Genomic DNA, 26,383 nt, shown 5'->3' with positions numbered 1-26,383 from the left:
CTGACTAGGGTTGCTACCAGTCGGCCATCTTCCCAGAATCCCCTGATTTTCCTTTCTCTTCCTCCTTTTCTTTAAAGTACTTTGCCTCTGTGCTTAGATGTTGAAGTAACCTTTTGGTACAGAACCAAAAGGAAGAGAAGAATAAAGAGAAAGAAGGGAGACAAGATAGAAAAAAAAAGGAAAGAAGATGAAAAAGGAGAATAAAAGGGAAGATCAACAGAAAGAAGAGAAGAACAGAAAGCAAGAGAAAGGAGTAATAGTAATAGTGGTGTTCAACAGGGTGCTTTGACCTGCACTCACAATTCCCAGCCTCTGGGGGGTTGAGTTGGGTGGGTTACTTGAGGTCAGGATCTCCTTAGCAACCTGAGAAAAAACAAGATAGCAATATGTTGCAGTGGGGACCTACCAATAGCATCCTTTCAAAGGCCCAAGCCAGAATGACCCCTAGACCAAAGGATCAAGGTCTCCTACAGCCAGGCCAATGCTATGGCACTCCAGCCTATGCCTCAGAGTGAGGCTCTATTCTATAAATGGAGCACAGGTTGACAAAGAATAAAACAGATCAGAAGAAAATGCATAGTGCTGGACCTGTGTGCTGCACCTCTGACAGTCAGCGGCCCCACCTCCAACAGGGAACCACTGCACCTCCAGCCTGCCCTGGCTGTACCTTCCACCTACTGCAGGGGCACTTCTGACCTGCTGTGGCTGCACTTCCCACCCACTGTGGGGGCAGCTCTGACCCATGGCACCACCCCTAACTGCAATGGCAGGTCCATGGACCCTCAGCAGCGGTACCACTGCCACTGTCAAATTTGGGACACCTTCCCAATTCTGTGGACCACTGGACCACTGGAAGGGGTCAACCTAACCCCATAGAGATTCCAGAGGAGGACTGTGGCCAGGGCAGCATGTGGTCTCTGAGGGACAGAATCATGCCCTGTGACAGTAACCTCTGGCTTGGAACAAACACAAGTGGAACACTCCCCAGTTTCCATTGAGCACTGCAGTAGTCCGGCTTCAGTTCCCCCTCCCAGCAGGTGGCAGAGTTCAGCAGTCTGGCTGAGGAGTCATTGACTCCTTTTCAACTCTGGCAGGTGCAAATCCATGGTGCATTTGTTCATTGGAGGGAACTGGGCCACAGCCCTGTGGGGTTACCAGTGACAGGGTGTGACAGAGGTGCAAGGAAGAAAAGAGGCACCAGTCCCCCCCTGGACTAACCCTTTTGCTGGGTTGGTCTTTCTGACTCCAGAGCACCAGAGAGAGTCACACTTGAGCTGCCAGTGGACCCTTGCTGTCTAGTTGCTGTAGACCTTTTGATCTCTTCCACTTATTATGCATTGGTGCTGATTGGGACAATTGATTTGGAACTCTTGACCTGGGCCAATCACCCAGGGAACCTCCAAGGTTTTTCCCTGGCTGTGTTATAGTGGGAGGGTCTGATTCTCCTCTTCCAGTTGTTGTCCATGGTGGGAGGGGTGTCTTAGTTGTTTGTATTTATCCACAGCTGAGATTTAAGCCCAAAGCCACTGACTCACTGAGATTAGATAGAGACTAGCTGAATGCAAGATAGAGCCACCTAGCCTCATCTCAACAAGCAGGACCCAAGAGTCCCAGGCTGCAGTACTAAACAGGACCTTTGTAAATCTGTAGGGGAAAAGTCATAGTCACCAGTCCCAGATCTTTGATAAAGGACTGATTAATTATAATTCCAGGAGCCCTCAATCCAATTTCACCTTACCAGCTTCTATAGCCACACAGTGAAAAATAATCATGGGGTGGAATCAGTGGAAAATCTCTGGCAATATGAAAATCAGAGTAGGTCAACTCCCCTAAGGAATAATAAAGGAGACACATCAGAAGATGCCATTTATAAACAAATGGCTGAGATGTCAGAAATAAAGTTCAGAATTTGGATGGCAAATAAGATTAATAAAACAGAAGTAAAGTTGGGTTTAGAAATTCAAGGAGTAATTCAAAAGTTGTCTCAAGAAGTCAATGAATTCAAAGACAAAATCTCCAAAGATTTTTACACTTTGAGGCCAGAAATTGCAGCCCTCAAAGATCTGAAAAGTACAGTAGAATTCCTCCATAACAGAATGGAGCAGGCAGAACAAAGGATCCCTGACAATGAAGACAAAGTTCATGAATGCTCTCAAATGCTCAAAGAGGCAGAGAAGTGGAGAGCAAATACAGATCATTTCCCGAGAGAACTGTGGGACCACTCAGAAGAGCAAATATTCACCTTATAGGAATTCATGAAGAGAAGAGGATGTTTCTAAAGGCACAGATGCTCTACTCCAAGATATAATGAAGGAGAACTTCGCAAGCTTGGCAAGAGATAATGAAATTCAGATAGCAGACAACTTCAGAACTCCAGAATGACTCAATCCAAATAAAGCATCTCCTAGACACATTGTAATTAACTTTGCCAATGTTAACATGAAGGAGAAAATTTTATAAGCAGCCAGAGGTTAGAAAACCTACAAGGAGAAGAATATAAGAATGACTACAGATCTCTCAGCTGAAACTTTCTAAGCCAGAAGAGGATGTCCATTGACTTTCAATCTCCTAAAACAAAACAACTTTAAGCTCAGGATCCTGTATCCAGCTATGCTGAATTTCATTTGGGATGGAGAAATCAAATACTTTAATGATATACACATGTTGAAGAAATGTAAACCATAGGTAAACCAGGTCTCTAGGATATTCTCAGGCCCATACTCCACAATGACTAGCATAATGCTCTACCACCAAAGTAAGCTCACTCAGAAATTTTTGATCAAAACCCAACTTCCATAGTTGAAAAGGGATTAACAACATCTACTGGACTTTTGAAAAATTTCACACCTAAAACACTACCATGCTTATCAATTCCCTCAATTAATGTGAATTGTGTAAATTGTTCTCTATTGATTGGCTGACTGGATACAGAAAAATCAGACCAGATATCTGTTGCATACAAGAATCTCATCTTACCTTAAAGGATAAAAATGACTCTGGGTGAAGGAATGGTCATCTATAATTTAGGCAAACAGAAATCAGAAAAAATTAAGGGTTGTAATTTTATTTGTAGATATAAGCCAACAAAAGTTTAAAGAGATAAGGATGGTCACTACATATTTGTCAAGGGAAACACTCAGCATGAAGAGATTTCAATTATTAACATTTATGCACCCAACAAGAATGCTCCTCAATTTATAAAGGAGACCTAAGAGACATGAATCATTTGATATCTTCCAGCACCATAATAGTCAGAGATTTTAACACCCCTTTGGCAGTGTTGGATAGATCCTCCAAGAATAAACTAAGCAAAGAAATTTTAGGCTTAAACCTGACCCTATAACAAATGGTCTTAACAGACATCTACAGGACATTTCATCCCAGCAAAACTTAATACACATCTTCTCATCAGCCCATGGAACTTCCTCCAAAATTGATCACATCTTAGGTCACAAATCTAACCTCAGCAAACTTAAAGAAATAGAAATTATTCCTTGTATTTTCTTGGACTATCACAGAATAAAAGTTGAGCTTAATAACTACAGGGATCTTTATACTCCTACAAAGACATGGAAAATAAATAATCTTATGCTGAATGATAACTGGGTCATAGATAAGATTAAGAAGGAAATTACCAAATTTTTGGAACAAAACAATAATGAAGACACAAAGTTTCAGAACTTGTGGGATACTGCAAAGGCAGTCCTAAGAGGTAAATTTATAGCATTGCAAGCCTTCCTCAAGAGAACGGAAAGAGAGGAAGTCAACAACTTAATGGACTATCTCAAGCAACTGGAAAAGGAAGAACATTCCAATCCCAAACCCAGCAGAAGAAAAGAAATAACCAAACTTAGAGCAGAATTAAAAGAAATAGAAAACAAAAGAATCATTCAACAGATCAACAAAACAAAAAGCTGGTTTTTTGAAAAGATTAACAAAATTGATTAACCTTTGGCTAAAATAACCATAAATAGAAAAATAAAATCCCTAATATCATCAATCAGAGATGACAAAGGCAAAATAACAACAGACACTTCAAAAATTCAAAAATCCTGTATTCTCAGAAATATGAAAATCTGAAGGAAAATATAACATCTGTATTCTGAGAAATACGAAAAATCTGAAGGAAAATATAACAACTGTATTCTCAGAAATATGAAAAATCTGAAGGAAAATATAAAAACTGTATTCTCAGAAATATGAAAATCTGAAGGAAATAGACTAATACTTGGAAGCACACTACCTGCCTAAACTCAACCAGAAAGAATTGGAAATGTTGATCTTCTACATCAAGCACTGAAATAGCATCATCTATATGAAATCTACTGAAAAGAAAAGTCTGGGACCAGATGGCTTTACATCAGAATTATACAAAACCTTTAAAGAAGAACTAATACCTATATTACATAACCTTTTCCAACACATAGAAAAAGAAAGAATACTTCCCATCTCATTCTATGAAGCAAATATCACCCTGATCCCCAAACCAGGAAAAGATCCAACAAAAAAAGAAAATTATAGACCAATATTTTTAATGAATATAGATGGAAAAATATTCAATAAGGTTAGAAAACAGAATCCAGCAATACATCAAACAAATTATACACCATGACAAGTTGGTTTTATCCTGGTGTCTCAAGGTTGGTTCAACATACATTAATCTATAAATATAATACATCACATGAAATAAAAAACAAAGACCATATGATTCTCTCAATTGATATAGACAAAGCTTTCATTAATATCCAGCATCCTTTCATGATCAGAACACTTAAGAAAATAGGCATAGAAGGGACATTTCTTAAACTGATAGAAGCCATCTACAGCAAAGCCACAGCCAATATCATATTGAATGATATGAAAACATTGAATGATATTGAGAACATTTCCACTAAGATATGGAACCAGGCATGGATGTCCATTGTCTCCACTGCTATTTAACATTGTAATGGAAGCCTTAGTCATTGCAATCAGGCAAGAGAAGGTGATCAAGGGTATCCAAATAGGGTCAGAGGAGATCCTATCATCCTTTGTAGATGATATGATTTTATACCTGGAAAACTCTAGGGACTCAACTTCAAAACTCTTAAAAGTGATCAAGGTTACAGTGTCTCAGGTTACAAAATCAATACTCACAAATAAGTAGCTTTTATATATACCAACAAAAGTCAAGTGGAAAAAACAGTCAAGGACTCTATTTCTTTAACAGTAGTCCAAAGGAAGATGAAATATTTGGGAATTTACCTAATAAAGGACGTAAAAGATCTCTATAAAGAGAACTATGAAACTCTAAGAAAAGTAATAGCTGAAGATGTTAACAAATGGAAAAATATATTATGCTCATGGCTGGGAAGAATCAACATTGTTAAAATGTCCATGCTACCAAAAGCAATATACAAATTTAATGCAATCCCTAATAAAACACCACTGTCATACTTTAAGGATCTGGAAAAAAATAGTACTTCATTTTAAATGGAATCAGCAAAAAACCTCAAATAGCCAAGACATTATTCAGAAATAAAAACAAAGTAGGAGGAATCACACTATGAGACTTCAGACTATACTATAAATTGACAGTGATCAAAACAGCAAGGTACTGGCACAAAAATAGAGAGGTAGATATATGGAACAGAATAGAGAACCAAGAGATGAACCCAGATGCTTATCATCATTTGATCTTTGATAAGCCTATCAAAAACATAAATTTGGGGAAAGATTCCCTATTTATCAAATGGTGCTGGGTGAATTGACTTGGTGACTTGAAGAAGACTTAAACTGGACCCATACCTTTCACCACTAACAAAAATTGACTCTAACTGGGTAAAAGACCTAAACTTAAGACATGAAACTATTGGGGGAGAGGCAAGATGCCTGACTAGAGCCAGCCTCTAACAGAAGCTCCCATCCAGAAGGAAGGATAATGTCCAGAAAGTACCCAATTAAGCTAAATACTGGGAGCCAAGCTGAGAGAGAAGAGTGGTATTTGCAGGTCACCTCTGCTGAGGCAAGCTGCGACTCCAAGAAAGCAAACTTCATGTACAAAATTCATCCTAAAGGAAAAGTATCTGTCCCCTCCCCCAAGAAAGTTGTGTTTTTCATTTTCTTTTTCTCTTTGTTTGCTCCTGTAGGTTTTCTACAGGTGAACGGTGAACTGAGGACCTCTTGTCTCACCCTGCGGGTGAGAGCTGTAGGAAGTGGGTTCTACTTCCCCAGAGAGACCCTGTAGTGACTCTGAACACTCTCTTGCCAGGCAGAAAAATTGAACTAACATTTTCCCTGCCATTCTGAACTTCCAGTCCACCCTCCCTCCCATGGCCTGATGAACCAGAAGCCTAACCCCTGCGAAGACTGTGGGAGGAGGCTCAAGAGCAGCACCCCGCCCTCCACCGGTCCTGAGCCTGCTAGAGCCTCAGGTCCCGCACCCTGCCCCAGGCGCCCTCCCTACTTCTGTACTGTGCCCCCACCTGGCCAGAGTCATGAGGCCAGCACTCTCCTTGCCAAAGTCACGGGGAGCCAGGAACTGCCAAACCATGTGCAGCATCCCCAGCGAAGCTGCTGGATCCATATGCCCCATGCTCTTGGAGCTGCTCCTACAGCCAGAACTCCCTGGCTGTGGCAGTCTCCTGGGAGCTGCACAGAACCACTTCCCACAAAGATCCAGCAACAATAGAGCAATCCCACTGGGGTCTAATCTTAAATGATTCTCTCAATTGATGCAGAAAAAGCTTTTTGACAATATCCAGCATCCTATCTTGATCAGAATATTTAAGAAAATAGATATAGAAGGAACATTTCTTAAACTGATAGAGGCTATCTAAACAAACCCACAGCCAATATCGTATTGAATGGAGTAAAATTGAAATCATTTCCACTCAGATCAGGAACCAGGCAAGAATGCCCACTGTCTCCACTGCTCTTTAACATTGTCATGGAAGTCTTAGCCACCACAACCAGGCAAGAGAAGACAATCAAGGGGATCTAAATAGGACCAGAGGAGATCAAACTGTTACTCTTGGGAGATGATATGATTATATATCTGGAAAACCCCAGGGAATCAACTACAAAACTCCTAGAAGTGATCAAGGAATGCAGTAACATCTCAGGTTATGAAATTAACACTCACAAATCTGTAGTCTTTACATACCAATAATGGTCAAAGGGTAAAAACAATCAAGAACTCTATTGCCTTTACAATAGTGCCAAAGAAGATGAAATACCTGGGAGTGTATCTAAAGGTATGAAAGATCTCTATACAGAGAACTATGAAACTCTGAGAAAAGAAATAGCTGAAGATGTTAACAAATGGAAAAATATACTATGCTCATGGCTGGGAAGAATCAACATTGTTAAAATGTCTATACTACCTAAAACAATCTATAGATTTAATGTGATCCCTATTAAAGCACCTCTGTCATACTTTAAAGAGCTGAAAAAAATTAGTACTTCGTTTTATATGGAAACAGAAAAAACCTCAAATAGCCAAGACATTATTCAGAAATAAAAACAAATCGGGGGGAATCACACTTCCAGACTTCAGACTATACTATAAATCAATAGTGATCAAAACAGCATGGTACTGGCACAAAAATAGATAGGTAGATGTATGGAACAGAATTGAAGACCAAGAGATGAACCCAGACACTTATCATCATTTGATTTTTGATAAGCCTATTAAAAATATAAATTTGGGGAAAGATTCCCTATTCAACAAATGGTGCTGGGTGAATTGACTGGTAACCTGTAGAAGAAGGTAACTCCTCTAACAAAAACTGACTCTCACTGGTTAAAGGAATTAAGATTCCCTATTCAACAAATGGTGCTGGGTGAATTGACTGGTAACCTGTAGAAGAAGGTAACTCCTCTAACAAAAACTGACTCTCACTGGTTAAAGGAATTAAACTTAAGATATGAAACAATAAAAATTGGAAGAAAGAGTGTGGGGGAAACACTTGAAAAAATTGGCCTGAAAGAATACTTTATGAGGAGGACACCCTGGGCAATTGAAACATCAAAAATACATTACTGGGATCTGATCAAATTAAAAAGCTTCTGTATTGCCAAGAACACACTAAGTAAAGCAAGCCGACAACCCTCAGAATGGGAGAAGATCTTTGCAGGTTGTGTTTTTGACAAAATTCTAATAACCAGAATCTACAGAGAACCCAAACTTATTACTAAAAATAACCCCAAGTGATCCCATTTCATTGTGGGCAAGAGACACGAATAGAAGCTTGTCTGAAGAAGACAGGCACATGGTCTACAGACACATGAAAAAAGGCTCATCATCTTTAATCATCAGAGAAATGCAAACCCAAACCATTTGAGATACCATCTAACTCCAGTAAGGTAGCCCACATCCCAAAACTACAGATGTTGGCATGGATGTGGAGAAAAGGGAACTCTTCTGCACTGCTGGTGGGAATGCAAGCTAGTACATTCCTTTTGGAAGGAAGTTTGGAGAACACTCAGGGATCTAAATTTAGACCTGCCATTTGATCCTGCAATTCCTCTTCTAGGTGTATATCCAAAGGACCAAAACTCATTTGGCAATAAAGATATTTGCACCAGATTGTTCATTGCAGCTCAATTCATAATTGCCAAGACAAGGAAGAAGCCCAAGTGCCCATCAACCCATTAATGGATTAATACATTGTGGTATATGTGTACCATGGAATACTATACAGCATTAAAAAAACTGGAGACTTTACCTCTTTTATGTTTACATGGATGGAGCTGGAAAATATTCTTCTTAGTAAAATATCTCAGGAATGGAAAAAAAAAATCCAATGTACTCAGTACTACTATGAAACCAATTTATAACCATTCACATTTGCATATGAAAAATGAAACACAACTATAGCCTAGGATGAAGGAGGGATGGGGAGAGAGAGGGGAAAGGAGGGGTGTGTGTTGATAGAGGGAGGGTTATTAGGGGGACCACACCTATGGGCCATATTGTGAGTACAAATTGGATGTATTAGGTGTAGAACACAAATGTCTTAATGCTGTAATTGGGTAAATGAGGTGAAGGCTATGTTGATTAGTAGGATGTAAACACTCCAATTTGTACAAGTAATCAACACTTTGAATCCCATAATGGCATAAATGTATTTATGATCTATGTACAAATGACTTAATAAAAAATAAAATAAAATAAATTTACAAATAAATGAACTCTACCCTGTCAATTGAGAGCTAAACTAATTCCTCCCAATACAAAAATGAAGAAATGCTTTAAGGAAAGAAAAATACCTGCTACAAATCCTGTCATAAACATGTTTTGAGAAACTTGACAAATTTGGCTAAGACTAGCATGGTGCATACGTAGCTTCTGTACTCAAATACTTGACCATAGGACATCTTCATTGAGTGAACTGACTGTTCTAATAAAGAATTACTTATATTCTACATAAAAGACATGAAACTATTAAGATTCTGGGAGAGAGTTCAGGAGAAACACTTGAAGAAATTGGCCCAAGAGAATACTTCATGAAGAGGACCCCCTGGGCAATTGGAACAACACCAAAAAATACATTACTGGGACCTGATCAAACTAAAAAGCTCCTGCACTGCCAAGAACACAGTAAGTAAAAAACAGACAGCCCTCAGAATGGGAGAAGATATTTGCAGGTTATGTTTCTGACAAAGGTTTGATAACCAGAATCCACAAAGAGCTCAAACTTATTAATTAGAAAAGAACAAGTGGTCCCATTTCATTGGGGCAAGAGACTTGAACAGAAGCTTCTCTGAAGAAGACAGGTGCATGGCTTACAGATACATGAAGAAATGTTCATCATCTTCAATATTCAGAGAAATGCAGATCAAAACCACTTTGAGATAGCATCTAAGTCCAGTAAGATTAGCCCACAAGATAGTTTTGTAATGAAATTTCAAAACCACAGATGTTGGCATGGTTTTGGAGAGAAGGGAACACTTTTGCACTGCTGGTAGGAATGCAAACTAATACGTTCCTTCTGGAAGGAAGTTTGGAGAACACTTAGGGAACCAAAAGTAGGCCCGCTGTTCGATCCTGCAATTCCCCTATTAGGAATATATCCAGATGTCCAAAAATCACTTTACGACAAAGACATTTGCACAAGAATGTTTATTGTAGCCCAATTCATAATTGCCAAGTCATGGAAGCAGCCCAAGTGCCCATCAACCCATGAATGGATCAATAAATTGTGGTATATGTACACCATGGAGGATTATGCAGCCATAAAATGATGGCAACTCAGGTGGTGCCTGTGGCTCAAAGGAGTAGGGTGCCAGCCCCATATACCAGAGGTGGTGGGTTCAAACCCAGCCCTGGCCAAAAATTACAAAAAAAAAAAAAAATAGATGGAGACTTTATCTCTTTTATGTTTACAGGGATGGAGCTGGATCACATTCTTCTTAGTAAAGTACCTCAAGCATGGGGAAAAAATACCCAATATACTCAATACTATTATGAAATCAATATATAATCACCTGCACTTTCATGTGAAAGATAAAACACAATTATAGACCAGAAAGAAGGAGAGAAAAGGAAGGTAAGGGAAGGGGAGAGGGTTGGGCAGGTGGCGAAGGGTAATTGGTGGGACCTCACCTACTGTGCATATTGCAAGGATACACATCAAATATATTAATAGTAGAGTATAAATGTCTAAACACAATGATTAAATCTGTGAGGTGAATGCTATGTTAACCAGTTTGATGTTAATATTCCAAATTGTATATAAAATCAGCACATTGTATCCTATAAATGCAGTAATGTACACAATTATGATCTAACAAAAATTAAAACACATCAGAAAAAAGTAAATAATAAAGCTATATAAAGAAAATTGAAATAAAATTACAAAAGATGTAAAAAAAAAGATGGGTATATCTTACTTGTTATTTGAGAAATTTATGTGAGAACAATGGGAAAAGTAGAAAATATCTTTACAAAAAGAGAGAAAAAGAGAGAAATGAAAAGGAAAGAAAGAATAAAAGGGGTAGGAAAACCGTAGCAAAGATAGAGCCCTTAATATTGAAGAAAGTAAAATGGAAAAATAATAATACAATAAAGTGAAACAAAACAAATAAAAATCCTTAAGGAAAAAATTAGAAGAAAAAAAGAATAACAAGAGCAAGAAAATGGGATAGAAAGAATGGAAACTTACTATTGAAGAAAGAACAAAGAAAATGATGAATACAAAGAAAAAAAGAAAAACTTAGGGGAAAAAGTTGAAAAACATTTTTTGAATGTCACCTGGACAACAGGAGACATTGTGGGGTATGAGATGCTAATAATGATGCTGATACGGCTCTATAAGATGGAGGCTGGGAGCCTCTATCTTGCCAAGGAGACCTGGTCAGTTCTTCCTGATATCTTTTCCCTCCATCCCTGCAGGGCTCTGCCAGGGGTCCTCAAACTTTTTAAACAGGGGGCCAGTTCACTGCCCCTCAAACGGTTGGAGGGCCAGACTAAAGGCCCCGAGACAAGTGGGCTGCTAAGCAGGACAGGCAGTGATGGCAAAAACACCGGGCGGGCCGGATAAATGTCCTTGGCAGGCTGCGTGTGGCCCACGGGCCGTGGTTTGAGGATACCTGTCAGGACACACCTCGAACCTCTCCAAACTGTGTACCTTGGCCATGCAATGGCTTTTCCAGGAAAACATTTTTCATGCAAGTCTCCCCATGCTGGCTGCCCAGCTCAGGAGGCGCCTGACCCGGCCTCACACTAGGTCCTTGCAGGCTGATCCTGTAACGCAGCTTTCCGACAATGGCTGCTCCTGGCCTGCAGCTGAGCAACAAGTGCTCTCCTCTGCCCAGTGGTTCAATCCCGGCCCCAGGGCTCTGTTCAAGATCACTCACTCACCCACCAAGGTAACTCCAGCAAGTGCCCAGGCCCAAAAAGTAAATAAAGAAATAAAGATCCCATGAAGGCTATGTTCACCAGTTTGACGAAAGCATGTCAAATTGTATGTAAAACCAGCACATTGTACCCCACAATTGCATTAATGTACACAGTTATGATTTAATAAAAACAAATTAAAAAAGAAAAAAGAAATAAAGATAAAGAAGAAAGGCCTTGACTGCCTGAAAACTGCCAAACTGGCTGGCCTATGCCAGCACACAAGCACTCATTTTCTGAACTGGTGCCCCAAATGCTCCTGGCCTCATTGTTGGCTCCTGGCATTTCCTCCTGCCCCTGAAGTGATGTTCCTAGGCAGGACTCCCCAACCAGAGGTGGATGAAGTCCTTTCTTCCAGATCTCACTAGTTGGCTGATTTTGACTTATTTTTAAAAATTCTTCTTGTACTGGGAACACATGGAGTTGCCTTATCATTGAAGATAAGTCCCTTTGTTTCTAGACCAGTTTGCAAAACAGCTGCCTTAGGTTGCCTACATTTCCTTTCCTGTTCTCTTCATGGAGTTTTTTTTCCAACTCTTGCATTTTTTTTTCCTGCAAAAGCCAGCATTACTATAATCCTGTTCAAGAAGAACCAGTTTTTCAAGCTACCCCTGAACATGTGTTTGATCATGTTGTCTTTCTCTTTCTAAGGAAGCCTGTTTCTCCAAGATGTCTCCTCTATTTCTGCATGCTTTATCATTTTTCACACGTACTCTGACTGTTTTTCTAAAAGATTACACTTATTTTCTGCAGCTAACAACTGAGATAACAGTTCTTGATTGTGCTTTGATTTCTCATTCTTGTTGTATCTTTTTTTTTTATTAAATCATAGCTGTGTACATTAATGCAATCATGGGGTACAGTGTGGTGTTTTCAAATACAATTTGAAATATTTTCATCAAATTGGTTAACATAGCCTTCATGTCCTTTTCTTAGTTATTGTGTTAAGATCTTTATATTCTACTTTAGAAAGAATCACTTGTACCCTTGTAAGATAAACCATAGAGATGATCCCACCAATCACCCTCCCTCCACCCATCCACACCCCTCTCATCCCCTCCCCCACCCTCTCCCCATATACTTAGACTATAATAAAGTTATAGCTTTCATATGAAAACTATAAATTAGTTTCATAATAGGATGGAGCACATTGAATACTTTTTCTTCCATTCTTGAGTTACTTTGCTAAGAAGAACATTTTCCAGCTCCATCCATGTAAACATGAAGGAGGTAAAGTCTCCATCTTTCTTTCGGGCTGCATAATATTCCATGGTATACATGTACCACAGTTTATTGATCCATTTGTGGATCGATGGGCACTTGGGCTTCTTCCATGACCTGACAATTATGAATTGGGCTGCAATAAACATTCTGATACAAATATCTTTGTTGTAATGTGATTTTTGGTCTTCTGGATAAATACCTAATAAAGGAATTGCAGAATCAAATGGCAGGTCAATTTTTAGTTCTCTAAGTGTTCTCCAGACGTCTTTGCAAAAGGAATGTATTAGTTTGCATTCCCACCAGCAGTGTAGAAGTGTTCCCTTTCTCCACATCCACGCCAACATCTCTGATTCCTCATTCTTTGAATTCCATTTGCTCGTACCTCTTCATCTAGTACTTATTTATATTTAATTGTTTCTTTAGACAAGGCTGAATCACTTTTTTCAATAAGCATTTTAAAGTGATTCCAGACATACAAGTTGCTTTTAGAATTTTTTAATTTTTAAATAATTGTAAACTCACAGGAAGTTACAAAAACAATATAATCATGAATATCCTTCACCAAGCTTACTCCATTGGTAACACCTTAGATAGACAGGGTACATTAGTGAAATCAGGGAATTGAAATTGGAATAATGCTTTCAACTAGACTACATCACATTTCACCAGTTTCTACACACATGCATATGTGTGTGAACATGTATGTGTCATTCTGTGTAATTTGTTACATGTGTAGATTCATATAACTGCTGTCTTGATTCTGTTCCATCACCATACAGGTCTCCCTCATGCTGCTCCTTTCTAAGGACATCCACACTCCTCTGCCCTAACTTCTGGCAATCATTTATCTATTCCCCTTCACTCTATATTGAGAATATTTTGTAAATAAAACATGCAGTGTATAACATTTTGAGACAGTAGCTTTTCCTTCAATATAATAACCTTAATTCAAAATGTCCTCTGTATCATCCAGTTTGTGGTAAATTATACTGGTTAATGTTTGGTTATTAAACCAACCCTGCATCACTAGGTTAAACCACTCTTGATAGTGATGTTCTATCCTCGAATATATTGTAAAATGTGATTTGGTAAAATTTAATTTAGAAATTTTGTATTTATGTTCATGAAAGTTGTTAATCTGTAGTTTTCTATTCTTATAATGGTTTTGGCTAGTTTTGTTATCAGGGTAATACATTTCTTACACCATAAGGAGGTGCTCTCTCTTCTTTAATTCTTTGAGCCTGGCAGAGAGTAGGTGCTCAATATACATTCCATGGGTTATTTGAAGTACAGAAAATTAACTAACATAAAATAAATAAACAGAAATTTTACTGAGGAAAAGTGTAATTTACGAATACATCATTAGCAAATACTATACCTTTGACAAAATGCAAGCCTTATTCACATTTATTTTCTCTTTGAACTATGACTCCTGAGGTGGAAATCACTGTCCCTGATGAGGAATGCTGCCCAGAGGGAATCATGACCCACAATCCCATTTAAGCTACTGAGATTTCTTTCAGAGAAATAAGAGGAATAAGGCTCCTCAAGTAAGGGACCTAAGAGGTTGTGACTTATCTAGGATTTTTTTTTTTTTTTTTGAGACAGAGTCTCAAGTTGTTGCCCTGGGTAGAATGCTGTGATGTCACAACTCACAGCAACCTCAAACTCTTGGGCTTAAGTGATTCTCTTACCTCAGCCTCCCAAGTTGCTGGGACTACAGGCGCCCACCACAATGCCTGGCTATTTTTTGGTTGTAGTTGTCGTTGTTTGGCAAGCCTGGGCTGGATTCGAATGCACCAGCTGCAGTGTATGTGGCTGGCACCCTAGATGCTGAGCTACAGGGACCAAGCCCAAGATTTCTTAGATGAATAAAGTTTTCACAAACTAAATCCAGTTCTACCTTCTTCTTTCCTCCCTCCCCATGCATGAATAGGTTAGTCTCCTCTCATCTGTAGCTCATCACTGCTGGCTGTGTTGCGCTCGGGGGCTGGAAGAGAAATCTCAGAAGCTTAAATGAGATTGTGAGCCATGATTCCCTCTGGGCAGCACTCCTGCAGATGAGGGGCATGGTCACCTGCAGGGATGGTGCCCAGTTTTCTACACAGAAGGTTATGGCACTGGACAGATGACTATGGGAGTCACATTTTCATCTTCATAGGCCTCATGTTGGATGTAGGGTCTCAATAAGCCTTCAAACCGATGTGTCATGGTATAAATGGGGGACTGGTCATTTATATTGAAAAAAGAGATAGTCCCACCCTCATAGTCCAGGAAGACCCCCACTTGTAAAAGGGTATTTCTTAGAGAAAGATTGATTCTATGGGGATTGAGTGTAAAATGCCAATCCATCTCCAGTCCAAGGACCCAGTACCCATTGTCAGGAGACAAAATCACATTGTTTCTAGTTCTGTCCACATCATCCCGGCACACTCCCAAGTGCCACCTTTTATTGTGTCTCACACCTACCTCCCAGTAATGTTTCCCTGCCTGAAAACCCTGAGAAGCCACCACACACATTCTTGTAAATCTCTTCTCTGAGTGGGGCACCTCCTGGGGAACATTCGTATAGCAAACAGTTTTCAGATCAGCAACGTGGAGCTGAGGGTGAGCCGTGTCTGGGTCCAGAGTCACCTCCACTGGTCACATTGCAGAAAGGACAAAGAATATAAGTTACTGTGAAAGAGTGAGACCTGAATGGGGCCTGGGGGTCACCTTTTCTGACTCTATAGTGATTCAGGTTGAGACTAAGTGAGGTCCCGGGGACAGTCTCCATTGGACGCTGCCCCTTGAGATACTTACCTCTAGTGCAAGCTGGGGCCTCATCAGCTAGCCAGCTGGATAATTCCAGCCATAAAATTATAAACTCATGTATATTATTCTAATGCTACCACAGTCCCTCCATTAAGCCCATTATTTAACTTAGTGAGACCTTGAGTGATCTTGCTTTTCTGCTTCCTCCCCTCCGCAGTTCTTGCCCAACTTTACTTAACTTCCCCATCAACTCAGCCCCTTGTGCAATCACAAATGCCCTCAACATCTAGAGTTTATATGTGACTGCCACCCTGATTGATGCTTTTCCTCCTAGATCTTGGATAAGAAGTGTGTCTGAAGGAACCTGCACCCTGGGTGCATCAGAGCATCCCAGATCATCATCATCTCCAGCTCATATGAACCTCAGTATCACTCAGCAGCCCTGTGTCTATCATTGGTCAACTCCGTTTCCTACACACCCCAGGGCTATTTCCCTCTGTCTGCATCTTAGCCACTGGTACCTGCATATTTCCGGACCTCTTTCAAATCTGAAAAAAAGCAGACAGAACAGACATCAGTGCTGACATGGAGAGCAAGAGGCAGAGAGCGGGAGAGAGGAAATACGGTTGCTTTTATGGGGTCAAGGAGCCACCAGAAATCTGATGAGTGCTATAAGCCTTCTTTTATTCATTCATTCATTCATTCATTTATTTTTGGCTATACGGCTTCTATACAAATTGTACTTCACCCAGTATTTGCTAACAGTTTCAGGGTCCCCACAGCTCGGCAGCCCATCACAAGCTTGCCCACATACAACATAAAAGAAAAGAAAGCAAGAAAAGAGGAAGAATGGCTTCTCTCACCTGCCTGTCTATGCTTCTTTCTCCATTCTGAAAACAAGAACACAGAAGCTCAAATAACAGAACAAAGGCCCCAGGGGAGAATGTGGAAAAAAGGTCTGCATGTGATAGTACTCTCACCCAGTGTTTCCTGGAGTCCCTCTGAAACAAAAAAAACAGAATATTCAGTGATGATACAGGCTTGGATAAAGACTCAAATGATCAGGCCAGGGGAAGCTGAGGGAGACAGCACACAGGTTCTTCACCATCTATCTAATCCACACACCTTCAAAGAGCTCACAAAATTGACAGCTTCTCTCTCCACAAAATGTATCACTAGGCAAAATTTGTAGATAATTTTAGAGGGTTTGCCCACGTCAAGGTTCCCAGATGTCTGAGGACTGATTCCTTAGTTAGTTAATGTAATGGAAAGGGAACCAGTTGCTCTTATTAGACTGTGCATGTTTCCTGTTCAGTCTGGAGACAGAATACGGAATAAATGATCCAAACATGGAGCATGAGGGGAACCAGGAGAATTGTGTGTGGAAGGCTCGGAACATGATAAAGACACTTACCCAGTTTTTTCTGGATTTTCCCTGAAACAGAAACAGAGTGTTAGTGTTAACACATGAGGGTCTAAGATACAAATACAACCCAGGTGTCTTGCTAGGTGGGACAAGCTGTGAGTATGAAGGCCAGGGGCTCTCCTAGGCTTCTCTCTGCTTTTGTGCCTTACCCCTAGCTCCTATACTGAGTATCTCTGTCAGGTAAAACGAGTTCAGGATCATTCATACTGAAGGAACAGAGTTCCAGGACCCTGTGTAGGTTAGGTTGGAGGTTATCAGGAAGAAGGTAGCTAGGTAGAGAAGGTGAGATTGATTAAGGCATGCATCTTCAAGGAGGAGTATTGCTTCCAAGGAGAAGAAAATTGATTCTTGGAATAAAGACTCCATATTTGGGCTGAATATTACTCTTCACTTTTTTTTCTTTCTTTTTTTCCTTTTTTTTTTTTTCTTAGAGATAGAGTCTTACTTTGTTGCCCTCCATAGAATGCTGTGGCATCACAGCTCACAGCAACCTCCAGTTCTTGGACTTAGCTGATTCTCTTGCCTCAGCCTCAGCTGGGACTACAGGTGCCTGCCACAATGCCCGGCTATTTTTTTGTTGCAATTTGGCTGGGGCTGGGTTTGAACCTGCCACCTGTATATGGGGCTGCTGACCTACCTACTGAGCCACAGGTGTCACCCTATTTCTTCACTTCTATTTCCTCCTATATGTAGTCTTTTCAACTACAGTGAAACTTTTTAAGCAAAGTCTTGATATACTTCTTGGAAATTTATATTAGCTCCATAGGTTCCAAAAATCATTCTTACCTTAAATATGGCCCCTCTGTAATGTAGGATGGGCCTGAAAATGCTGGAATTCCCTAAGGGAGTCATTTCAGACAACCATTTTGAGGGATGAGGACTGTGGTCTCTGTGGCCAAGGTGATGGGGCCCTGGAACCCAGGGCTATAAGAAAAGATCCAGGAGATGGGAGAATCCCTGATCATTAGTCCACTGGACCATGCATCACCCATGTCTCTCTCTCACTTACCCTGGGATTTGGAGAATAAAATCTTCATCCCAATGATGCCAACAGATATACCAATGCAGAGCGGTGTCAGTGAGATAAAAGCCAGGAGCCAGGGTGAACGCTGGAAAAACATCTCTGAAAAACAGTTCCAAAGACCCCTTGATGCTTGCTAAACAGTTGAAACAACTTAATAAATGCATTAATGTATACATGACCTACCTCTTTATGAGTTAATAAAAAAATAAATATAGCAACTCAATTCTCATTTCAAAATCCCCTTGTACCTCAAGATGAAAAGGATATTTTTATATAATTTCTGTTTTAGGTTCAAAACTTTCCATTTCTGAATGTCTTAATTCATCTGGGTTTTCTTTTTGTATATAAAATAAAATTCTATTTAATTTTCTTTTAAATGGATAACAACTGTGACAGCATAATTTATTGAATGGGCTTTTATTTATTCACTGTTATGTACAATGTCACATTTATCTATATAACATTTCTGTTTAGGTTTGAATATTTGTCCCAGCTCTCTGTTATGTGCCATTGGTCCTCTTGTCTATCTCTGTGCCCATAATTTTGACTGGCTCAATCATCACAGCCATGGAATAAGTCTTGATGTATACTAAACTGAGAGTATCAGTTTTTATTTTTTATTTTAATAGATTTGGGGATTACAAGTTAATTCTCTATTACATGTATTTACTACACAGTAGTAAAGTCTGACTGACTTTTGGTATACCCATCACCCAAGCGGTGTATGCTACACTCCATAGGTGACTTTTTATTCCTTCCCCTCCCCCGCTTGTAAGTCTGCAAGGTCCACTATACCACTCTATGTGTCTTTGTGTAGCCACAGTTCAGCTTTTACGTACAAGTGAGAACACGTGGCATTTATTTTTCTGTTCCTGAACTACTTTACTTAGGATAATGGCCTCCAGTTCTACCCAAGATTTTGCAAGACATTATTTCATACTTTATTATTGCTGAGTGGTACTCCATGGTGTGTGTGTGTGTGTGTTCATTGTGCATTTTTGTGTACCACATTTACTTTACCCACTCCTCAATGATAGACACTCAGGCTGATTTCATGTCTTTGTAATTGTGAATTGTGCTGCAATAAACATATAAGTGCATAGGTTTTTTTCATATAATTATTTCTTTGCCTCTGAGTAGATACTCAGTAGTGGGACTGTGGGATTGAATGGCAGATATACTTTTATTTATTTGAGAATTCTCCATACTGATCTCCAAAGAGGCTGTGCTGATTTACATCACCACCAAGAGTTTGTGTTTCCTTTTCACCACCTCAATTAATTCTTTAGTTTTTTGTAATGGTACTTCTAACTGGAGTAAGATTGCATTTCCTTGTGGTTTTGCTTGCCAAGAGATATTGCTTTTGACATTTTAATAATGACCATTCTGATATGAGTAAAGTGGTATCTCACTGTGGTTTTCATTTGCATTTCTATGATGATTAGTGATGTGGGAAATTTTTCATATGTGCATTGGCCATTTGAATTTGTTCTTTTGAAAAATGACTATTCATGTCTTTTGTCTACTTTATTTTTATTTATTTATTTATTTATTTTTGAGACAGAGTCTCATTATGTTGCCCTTGGTAGAGTGCCATGGCATCACAGCTTACAGTAACCTCAAACTCTTGGGTTCAAGCAATTCTCTCGCCTCAGCCTCCTAAGTGGGTGGGATTACAGGTGCCTGCCGCATTGCCCTGCTTTTTTTTTTTTTTTTTGTTATAGTTGTCATTGTTGTTTAGCAGGCCCAGGCTGGGTTTGAACCTGCCAGCCCGGGTTTTGAAGTTGAGTCCCTAGGGTTTTCCAGGTATAAAATCATAGCATCTGTGAAGAGCGAAAGTTTGATTTCCTCTGATCCTATTTATATAACCTTGATTCTTGATTGCCTTGCCTGATTGTGATGGCTAAGACTTCCATTACAATGTTAAAAAGCAGTGGAGACAAAGGGAAACCTTGCTTGGTTTCTGATCTGAGTGGAAATGATTTCAATTAAACTCCATTCAATATGATATTGGCTATGGGTTTGCTATAGATGGCCTCTATCAGTTTAGAAAATATCCCTTCTATACCTATTTTTTAAAGTGTTCTGATCATAAAAGGATGCTGGATATTATCAAAAGCTTTTTCTGCATCAATTGAGAGAATCATATAGTCTTTGTTTTTTAATTTGTTTATGTGATGTATTGTATTTATAGATTCACGTATATTGAACCATCCTTGAGACCCTGGGATAAAACCAACTTGGACATGGTGTATAATTTGTTTGATGTGATGCTGGATTCTGTTTTCTAGGATCTTATTGAATATTTTTGCATCTATATTCATTAAAGATATTGGTCTATAATTTTCTTTTCTTATTGGGTCTTTTCCTGGTTTGGGGATCAGAGTGATATTTGCTTCATAGAATGTGTTGGGAAGTATTCCTTCTTTTTCTATGCTTTGGAAAAGGTACTAGTTCCTCTTGAAAGGGTTGGTAGAATTCTGATGTGAAGCCATCTGGTCCCATACTCTTCTGTTTTTTGGACATTTCATATAGTTGATGCTATTTTAGTACTTGATATAGATCATTCCACATTTCTAATTCTTTTCTGGTAAATTTAGGAAGGTGGTGTGCTTCCAAGTATTGGTGTATTTCCTTCAGATTTTTGTATTTCTGAGAATAGAGTTTCTTGTAATATTCATTAAGGATTTTTTTAATTTCTGAGGAGTCTGTTGTTATTTTGTCTTTACCATTGCTGATTGATGAAATTAGAGACTTTACTCTTTTATTCCTGGTTAGATTAGCCAAAAGTTTATCTATTTTATTGACCTGTTCAAAAAACCAACTTTTTGGCTTGGCACCTGTGGCTCAAGTGGCTAAGGCGCCAGCCACATACACCTAAGGTGGCGTGTTCGAATCCAGCCCAGGCCTGCCAAACAACAATGATGGCTGCAACCAAAAAATAACCAGGTGTTGTAGCGAGCACCTGTGGTCCCAGCTACTTGGGAGGCAGAGGCAGGAGACTCACTTGAGCCCAGGAGTTGGAGGTTGCTGTGAGCTTTGATGCCATGGCACTCTACCCAGGGGGACAGCTTGAGGCTTTTTTTCAAAAAAAAAAACCCCAACTTTTTGATTTATTGATCTGTTGTATAATCCTTTTGTTTTTGATTTCATTTAATTCAGCTCTGATTTTGGTTATTTTCTTTTCTTCTGCTGGGTTTGGGTTTGGTGTGTTCTTCCTTTTCCAGTTGCTTGAGATGTCCCATTAAGTTGTTGACTTCCTCTCTTTCTGTTCCCTTGAGGAAGGCTTGCAATGCTATAAATTTCCCTCTTAGGACTGGCTTTGCAGTATTGCAGAGGTTCTGATAATTCATGTCTTCATTATCATTCTGTTCTAAAAACTTGGTAACTTCCTTTTTAATCTCATCTTTGACCCAGCTATCTTTCAGTGTAAAGTTATTTAGTTTCCATATCTTTGTATGAGTATGCTGATTCCTGTTATTGGTATGTTCAACTTTTATTGCACAATGATCTGAGAAAATACACAGAATAATTTCTCTTCTTCTAAATTTGCTGAGGTTAGACTTGTGACCTAAGATATGATCAATTTTGGAGGGTGTTCCATGGGCTGATGAGAAGAATGTGTATTTAATTTTGTTAGGATGAAATGTTCTGTAGATGTCTATTAATTTCAATTGTTTTATGGTAAAGTTTAAGTCCAAAATTTCTTTGCTTAGTTTCTTCTTGGAGGATCTATCCAACACTGCCAAAGGGGTGTTAAATTCTCCAACTATTATGGTGCTGGAAGATATCAAATGTTCACGTCTGTTAGGGTCTTGCTTATAAATTGAGGATCATTTTGGTTGGGTGCATAAATGTTAATTTGATATCTCATTATGTTGAGTGTTTCCCTCAACATAAATGGTAAATATGAAGTTACCATCATTGTATTTCCTTACTTTTACTGGTTTAAAGCCTAATGTATCTACAAATAAAATTGCAACCCCTGCTTTCTTTTGTTTTCCATTTGCCTTGATTATAGATGTCCATCCCTTCATCCTGAGTCTATATTTATCTTTTAAGATAAGATGAAATTCTTGTATGCAGCAGATATCTGGCTTGAGTTTTTGTATCAAGTCAGCCAATTTGTGCCTCTTTAGCAGACAATTTAAGCCAATCACATTAATTGAGAGTATTGATAAGCCTTGTGGTATTTGGGGTGTCAAGTTTTTCAGAAGACCAGTGGATGTTTTTAATCCTTCCTTTTGGAAGTTGGGTTTTGATCAATAATTTCTGAGTGAGCTTACTTTGGTGGTAGATTATTGTGGTGGTCATTATGGAGAATGGGTCTGAGAATATCTTGAAGAGCTGGCTTAGTTATGGCAAATGTCTTCAACATGTGAATGTCATTAAAGTATTTGACTTCTCCATCATAAATGAAACTCAGTTTAGCCAGATACAGTATCCTGGGCTGAAAAGTGTTTTGTTTTAGGAGATTGATGGTCAATGACCATCTTATTCTGGCTTGAAAAAATTCAGGAGACAGATGTGCAGTCATTCTGATGTTCTTCCCCTTGTAGGTTATGATTTTCTTATGTCTGTCTGCTTGCAGAATTTTCTCTTTTGTATTGACTTTGGTGAAGTTAATTACAATGTCTAGGGGGATGTTTTATTTGGATTGAGTCATGCTGGGGTTCTGAAACTGTCTGCTATCTGAATTTCAGAATCTCTTGCCATGTTTGGAAAGTTTTCCTATAAAATCTCTTGGAGTAGAGCATCTGTGCCTTTCAGAATAATCTTATCACCTTCAGGACTTCCAATAAAGTGAATATTTGCTTTTTTGGGTGGTCCCACAATTCCCTTAAGGAATGATCTGTCTTTGCTCTCCATTTCTCTTTGTCTTTGAGCATTTGGGGGCATTCAAAAGCTTTGTCTTCAGTGTCCAAGATCTTTTCTTCTGCTTGCTCCATCCTATTACTGAGGGATCCACTGTATTTCTCAGGTCTTTGAGGGATGCAAATTCTTGCCTCAATTTGTCAAAATCTTTGGTGATTTTATCTTTGAATTCCTTGAATTCTTGAGACAACTTTTGAATTGCTCCTTGAACTTCTAATTCCAATTTTACTTCCATTCTGTTAATCTTATTTGCTATCCAAATTCTGAATTCAAATTCTGACATCTTAGCCATTTGTTTATGAATGGGATCCTCTGTTGCGTCTCCTTTGCCATACCTTGGGGGAGTTGATCTACTCTGGTTGTTCATGTTGCCCCAGTTTTTATGCCGATTCTGCCCCGTAGTTATTTTTCACCATTTGTTTAAAGAGGCTGGTAAGGTGGAATTAAACTGAAGGTTCCTGGAGATGTAGTTAACCAGCCATTTACCAGAGTGCTGGGACTGGTGACTGCAGCTTTTTCCCTATGGCTTTACCAAGGTCCCATTCAGTACTACAACCTGAGACTCTGGGGTCCCACTTGGTATGATGGAGCTAGGTGGGTCTGTCTTGTATTTAGCTAGACTCTGACCAATCCTAGTGGATCAGTGACTTTGGGTCAAAATCTCAACTGTGGAGGAATACAAGCAATTAAGACACCCTGCCCCCCACTGGCAATAACTGGGAGAGGAGAATCAGACCCTCCCTCTACAACACAACCAGAGGATAACCTTGGAGAGTACACGAGTGATCAGCCCGGATCAAGAGTTCCAAACCAATTGTCTGGACAGCACAAACACAGATCAAGTGGGAGAGATCAAAGGTCTCTAGCAACTGGACAGCAGGGATCCACTGGCAGTTCTAGTGTGACTCACTCCAGTGATCCATGGAGTCATAAAAGCCCACCCAGCAAAATAATTTTTCCAAGGGGGCTGGTGCCTCTTTTCCCACTTTGCATCACTGTCACCCCCAGTCACTGATTACCCCATAGGGCTGAAGCCCAGCTCTCTCTAATACTCAAGTACACCAGGTATTTGCACCTAAGTCAAAGAGGAGATAATGCCTCCCTAACTGGGCCATCTCACTGTGAGACCTGCAGGTGGGAGGAATTCAGGCCTGATTCCCTCTGGTGATTGTTGGAAACTGGGAAGTATTCCACCTGTGCCTGTACCCAGAAGGGGGTTACCGTGGGGGAGTGTGGTTCTCTCCCCCAGAGACCAAACCTCTAACTTGGCCACACTCGACCTCTGGAACCCCTACAAGTCAGGTCAGGTTCCCTCCATGTTCCACAGATTTGGGAAGGCGTCTCTCCCAAATTTCACTGCAGTGGCAGGGACAGTGGGGCCGCCACCACTATCAGAAGCTGCATTGCCACTGTTGGGGGTGGTGCTACAGTTGGGGGTACTGCTGTGCACAGGTCACAGGAGCTGGGAGGGGAGTTGGAGGGCAATGCCACTAGCACATAGGTCGCAAGTGCCAGGCAGGGAGCAGAGGGCTTAGCCATAGGCTGTTGGAGGCAGGTCACTGAAGCTGGGCTGGGAGCTGGAGGAACCACCAACTGCCAGCTCCAGGAGCCACTAGTCAGCAGCCATGGGTGCAGGTTGCAGGAGCCAGGCAGGTAGCCGGAGGGTAGAGCCACTGACCACCGTCTGTGGGTCACAGGAGCTGGGTGGGGAGCCAGAGGGCAGAGCCATCAGCAGGTGGCTGGCCATGGGTCGAGGGAGCTGGGGAGCTGATGGGCAGTGCCCTGCCAATAGCTGAAGTGGGTGGGATGCCCCCCCAGACCACTGTTGTCCCTGGTGGTCAGTGGCTTGGGTTCCATACTATGCTCTTTCCAGCACAGGGCAAGTCTCTCTCCCCTGTGACTCCCCTTCTCTATTAAAGTTATAGTTTCAGCACAACTGATCCACAGCCCATGAGATGCCCTGTCCTAGCAAAAATCTACCAGACACTCCAGATTCTGCAGGGGGTATTCTTCTAGACCACTAGGAGATGGGAAGGGTGGATTGGGAGTTCAGGAAGGTAGGGAGAATATTAGATCAACTTTTGTCCCAGGCAAGAGACTGCCTGGGCTTGCTGTGATATCTCTCTGTGGAGGGAGTCCCAGCCCTCAGTCATTCTCCCCTTTGGTGAAACAAAGTTCCTCTGTTCACTACTCACCTAAAGCTGCTCTCATGGTGGGGGAAAGGAAGAATCCTCATCCTCTTTGGGTTGGGTTTTGACCTGAAATTTGTTTCCTTGGAGTCCCAGCTTGTTTTGGCGGGGGTGATGTGAACCTATCAGTCCTCTCTCTCAGCTTAGCTCCCAATCTTCTGTTTTATTGAGTTGGTTATTATTTCTCCCTCTGGACAGGAGCCTCTGCTGAAAGCTGGTTTCAGTCAGCTATCTTGCCTCTTCCTTGTCTTCTATAATTTTTACAATGTCAGGTCTTACATATAAGGCTTTAATCCTACTTGAGTTAATTTTTGTGTATGGTAGAGATTCCATTTCATTCTTCTGCATGTGGCTATCTACTTTTTCTCAGCACAATTTATTGAACAGGGCACCCTTTCTGCACTGTATATTTTTGTCTGTTTTGTCAAAGATAATTTGGTTGTAGATATATGGTTTTATTTCTGAGTTCTCTATTCTATGCTATTGACTTATGTGTCTACTTTTATACCATGCTGTTTTGATTACTGCAGCCTTGTGATATAACTTGAGTGGATAATGTGATGCATCAAAATTTGTTCTTTTTGCTCAGTATTGCTTTGGCTCCTTAGGCACTTTGGGGGGGGTTCAATGTTAATTTTAGAACAGTTATATCTAATTCTATGGAAAATGACATTGATGATTGCTTTTCAGCCTTTTGGCTAAGATTAGGAATAAAAATGACACTGATGTTTTGATAGGAATCACATTGACTCTGTAGATTGCTATAGGCAGGATAATCATTTTAACAATATTGATTCTTCCAATTTATGAGCATGGGATGTTTTTATATTTTTTGGTGTTACTCAAAATTTCTTTCATCACTCATTTGTAGTTTTCCTTAAGGAGATCTTTCACTGCCTTTGTTAAATTTATTCTTAGGGTTTTCTTTTTCACAGCTATTGTAAATGAGATTGAGTTGTTGATTTGGTTCTCTGCTTGATCTTGGTACATAGAAATGCTATTTTTTTCAA

At 40.0% G+C, this 26,383-nt stretch overlaps 1 protein-coding gene and 1 pseudogene across 1 annotated transcript in view; both read right to left on the bottom strand.

The window, feature by feature from the left end:
* LOC100959911 overlaps positions 1-13,559 on the bottom strand; it is a 27,160-nt pseudogene extending 13,601 nt beyond the window's left edge.
* Positions 13,560-15,217: 1,658 nt separating this feature from the next.
* Positions 15,218-26,383, bottom strand: part of LOC100959595 (butyrophilin-like protein 8) — a 44,224-nt gene continuing 33,058 nt past the window's right edge. Inside the window, 4 exon segments of the mRNA XM_003803950.1 lie at positions 15,218-15,744; positions 16,381-16,407; positions 16,723-16,749; positions 18,274-18,408. Coding sequence (XP_003803998.1) covers positions 15,218-15,744; positions 16,381-16,407; positions 16,723-16,749; positions 18,274-18,408 — 716 coding nt within the window.

This window comes from Otolemur garnettii, unplaced genomic scaffold, assembly GCF_000181295.1.
Source record: "Otolemur garnettii isolate 467f Iridium unplaced genomic scaffold, OtoGar3 scaffold00171, whole genome shotgun sequence".
Taxonomy (NCBI): Eukaryota; Metazoa; Chordata; class Mammalia; order Primates; family Galagidae; genus Otolemur; species Otolemur garnettii.
This window is presented reverse-complemented; position numbering and strand designations above follow the sequence as displayed.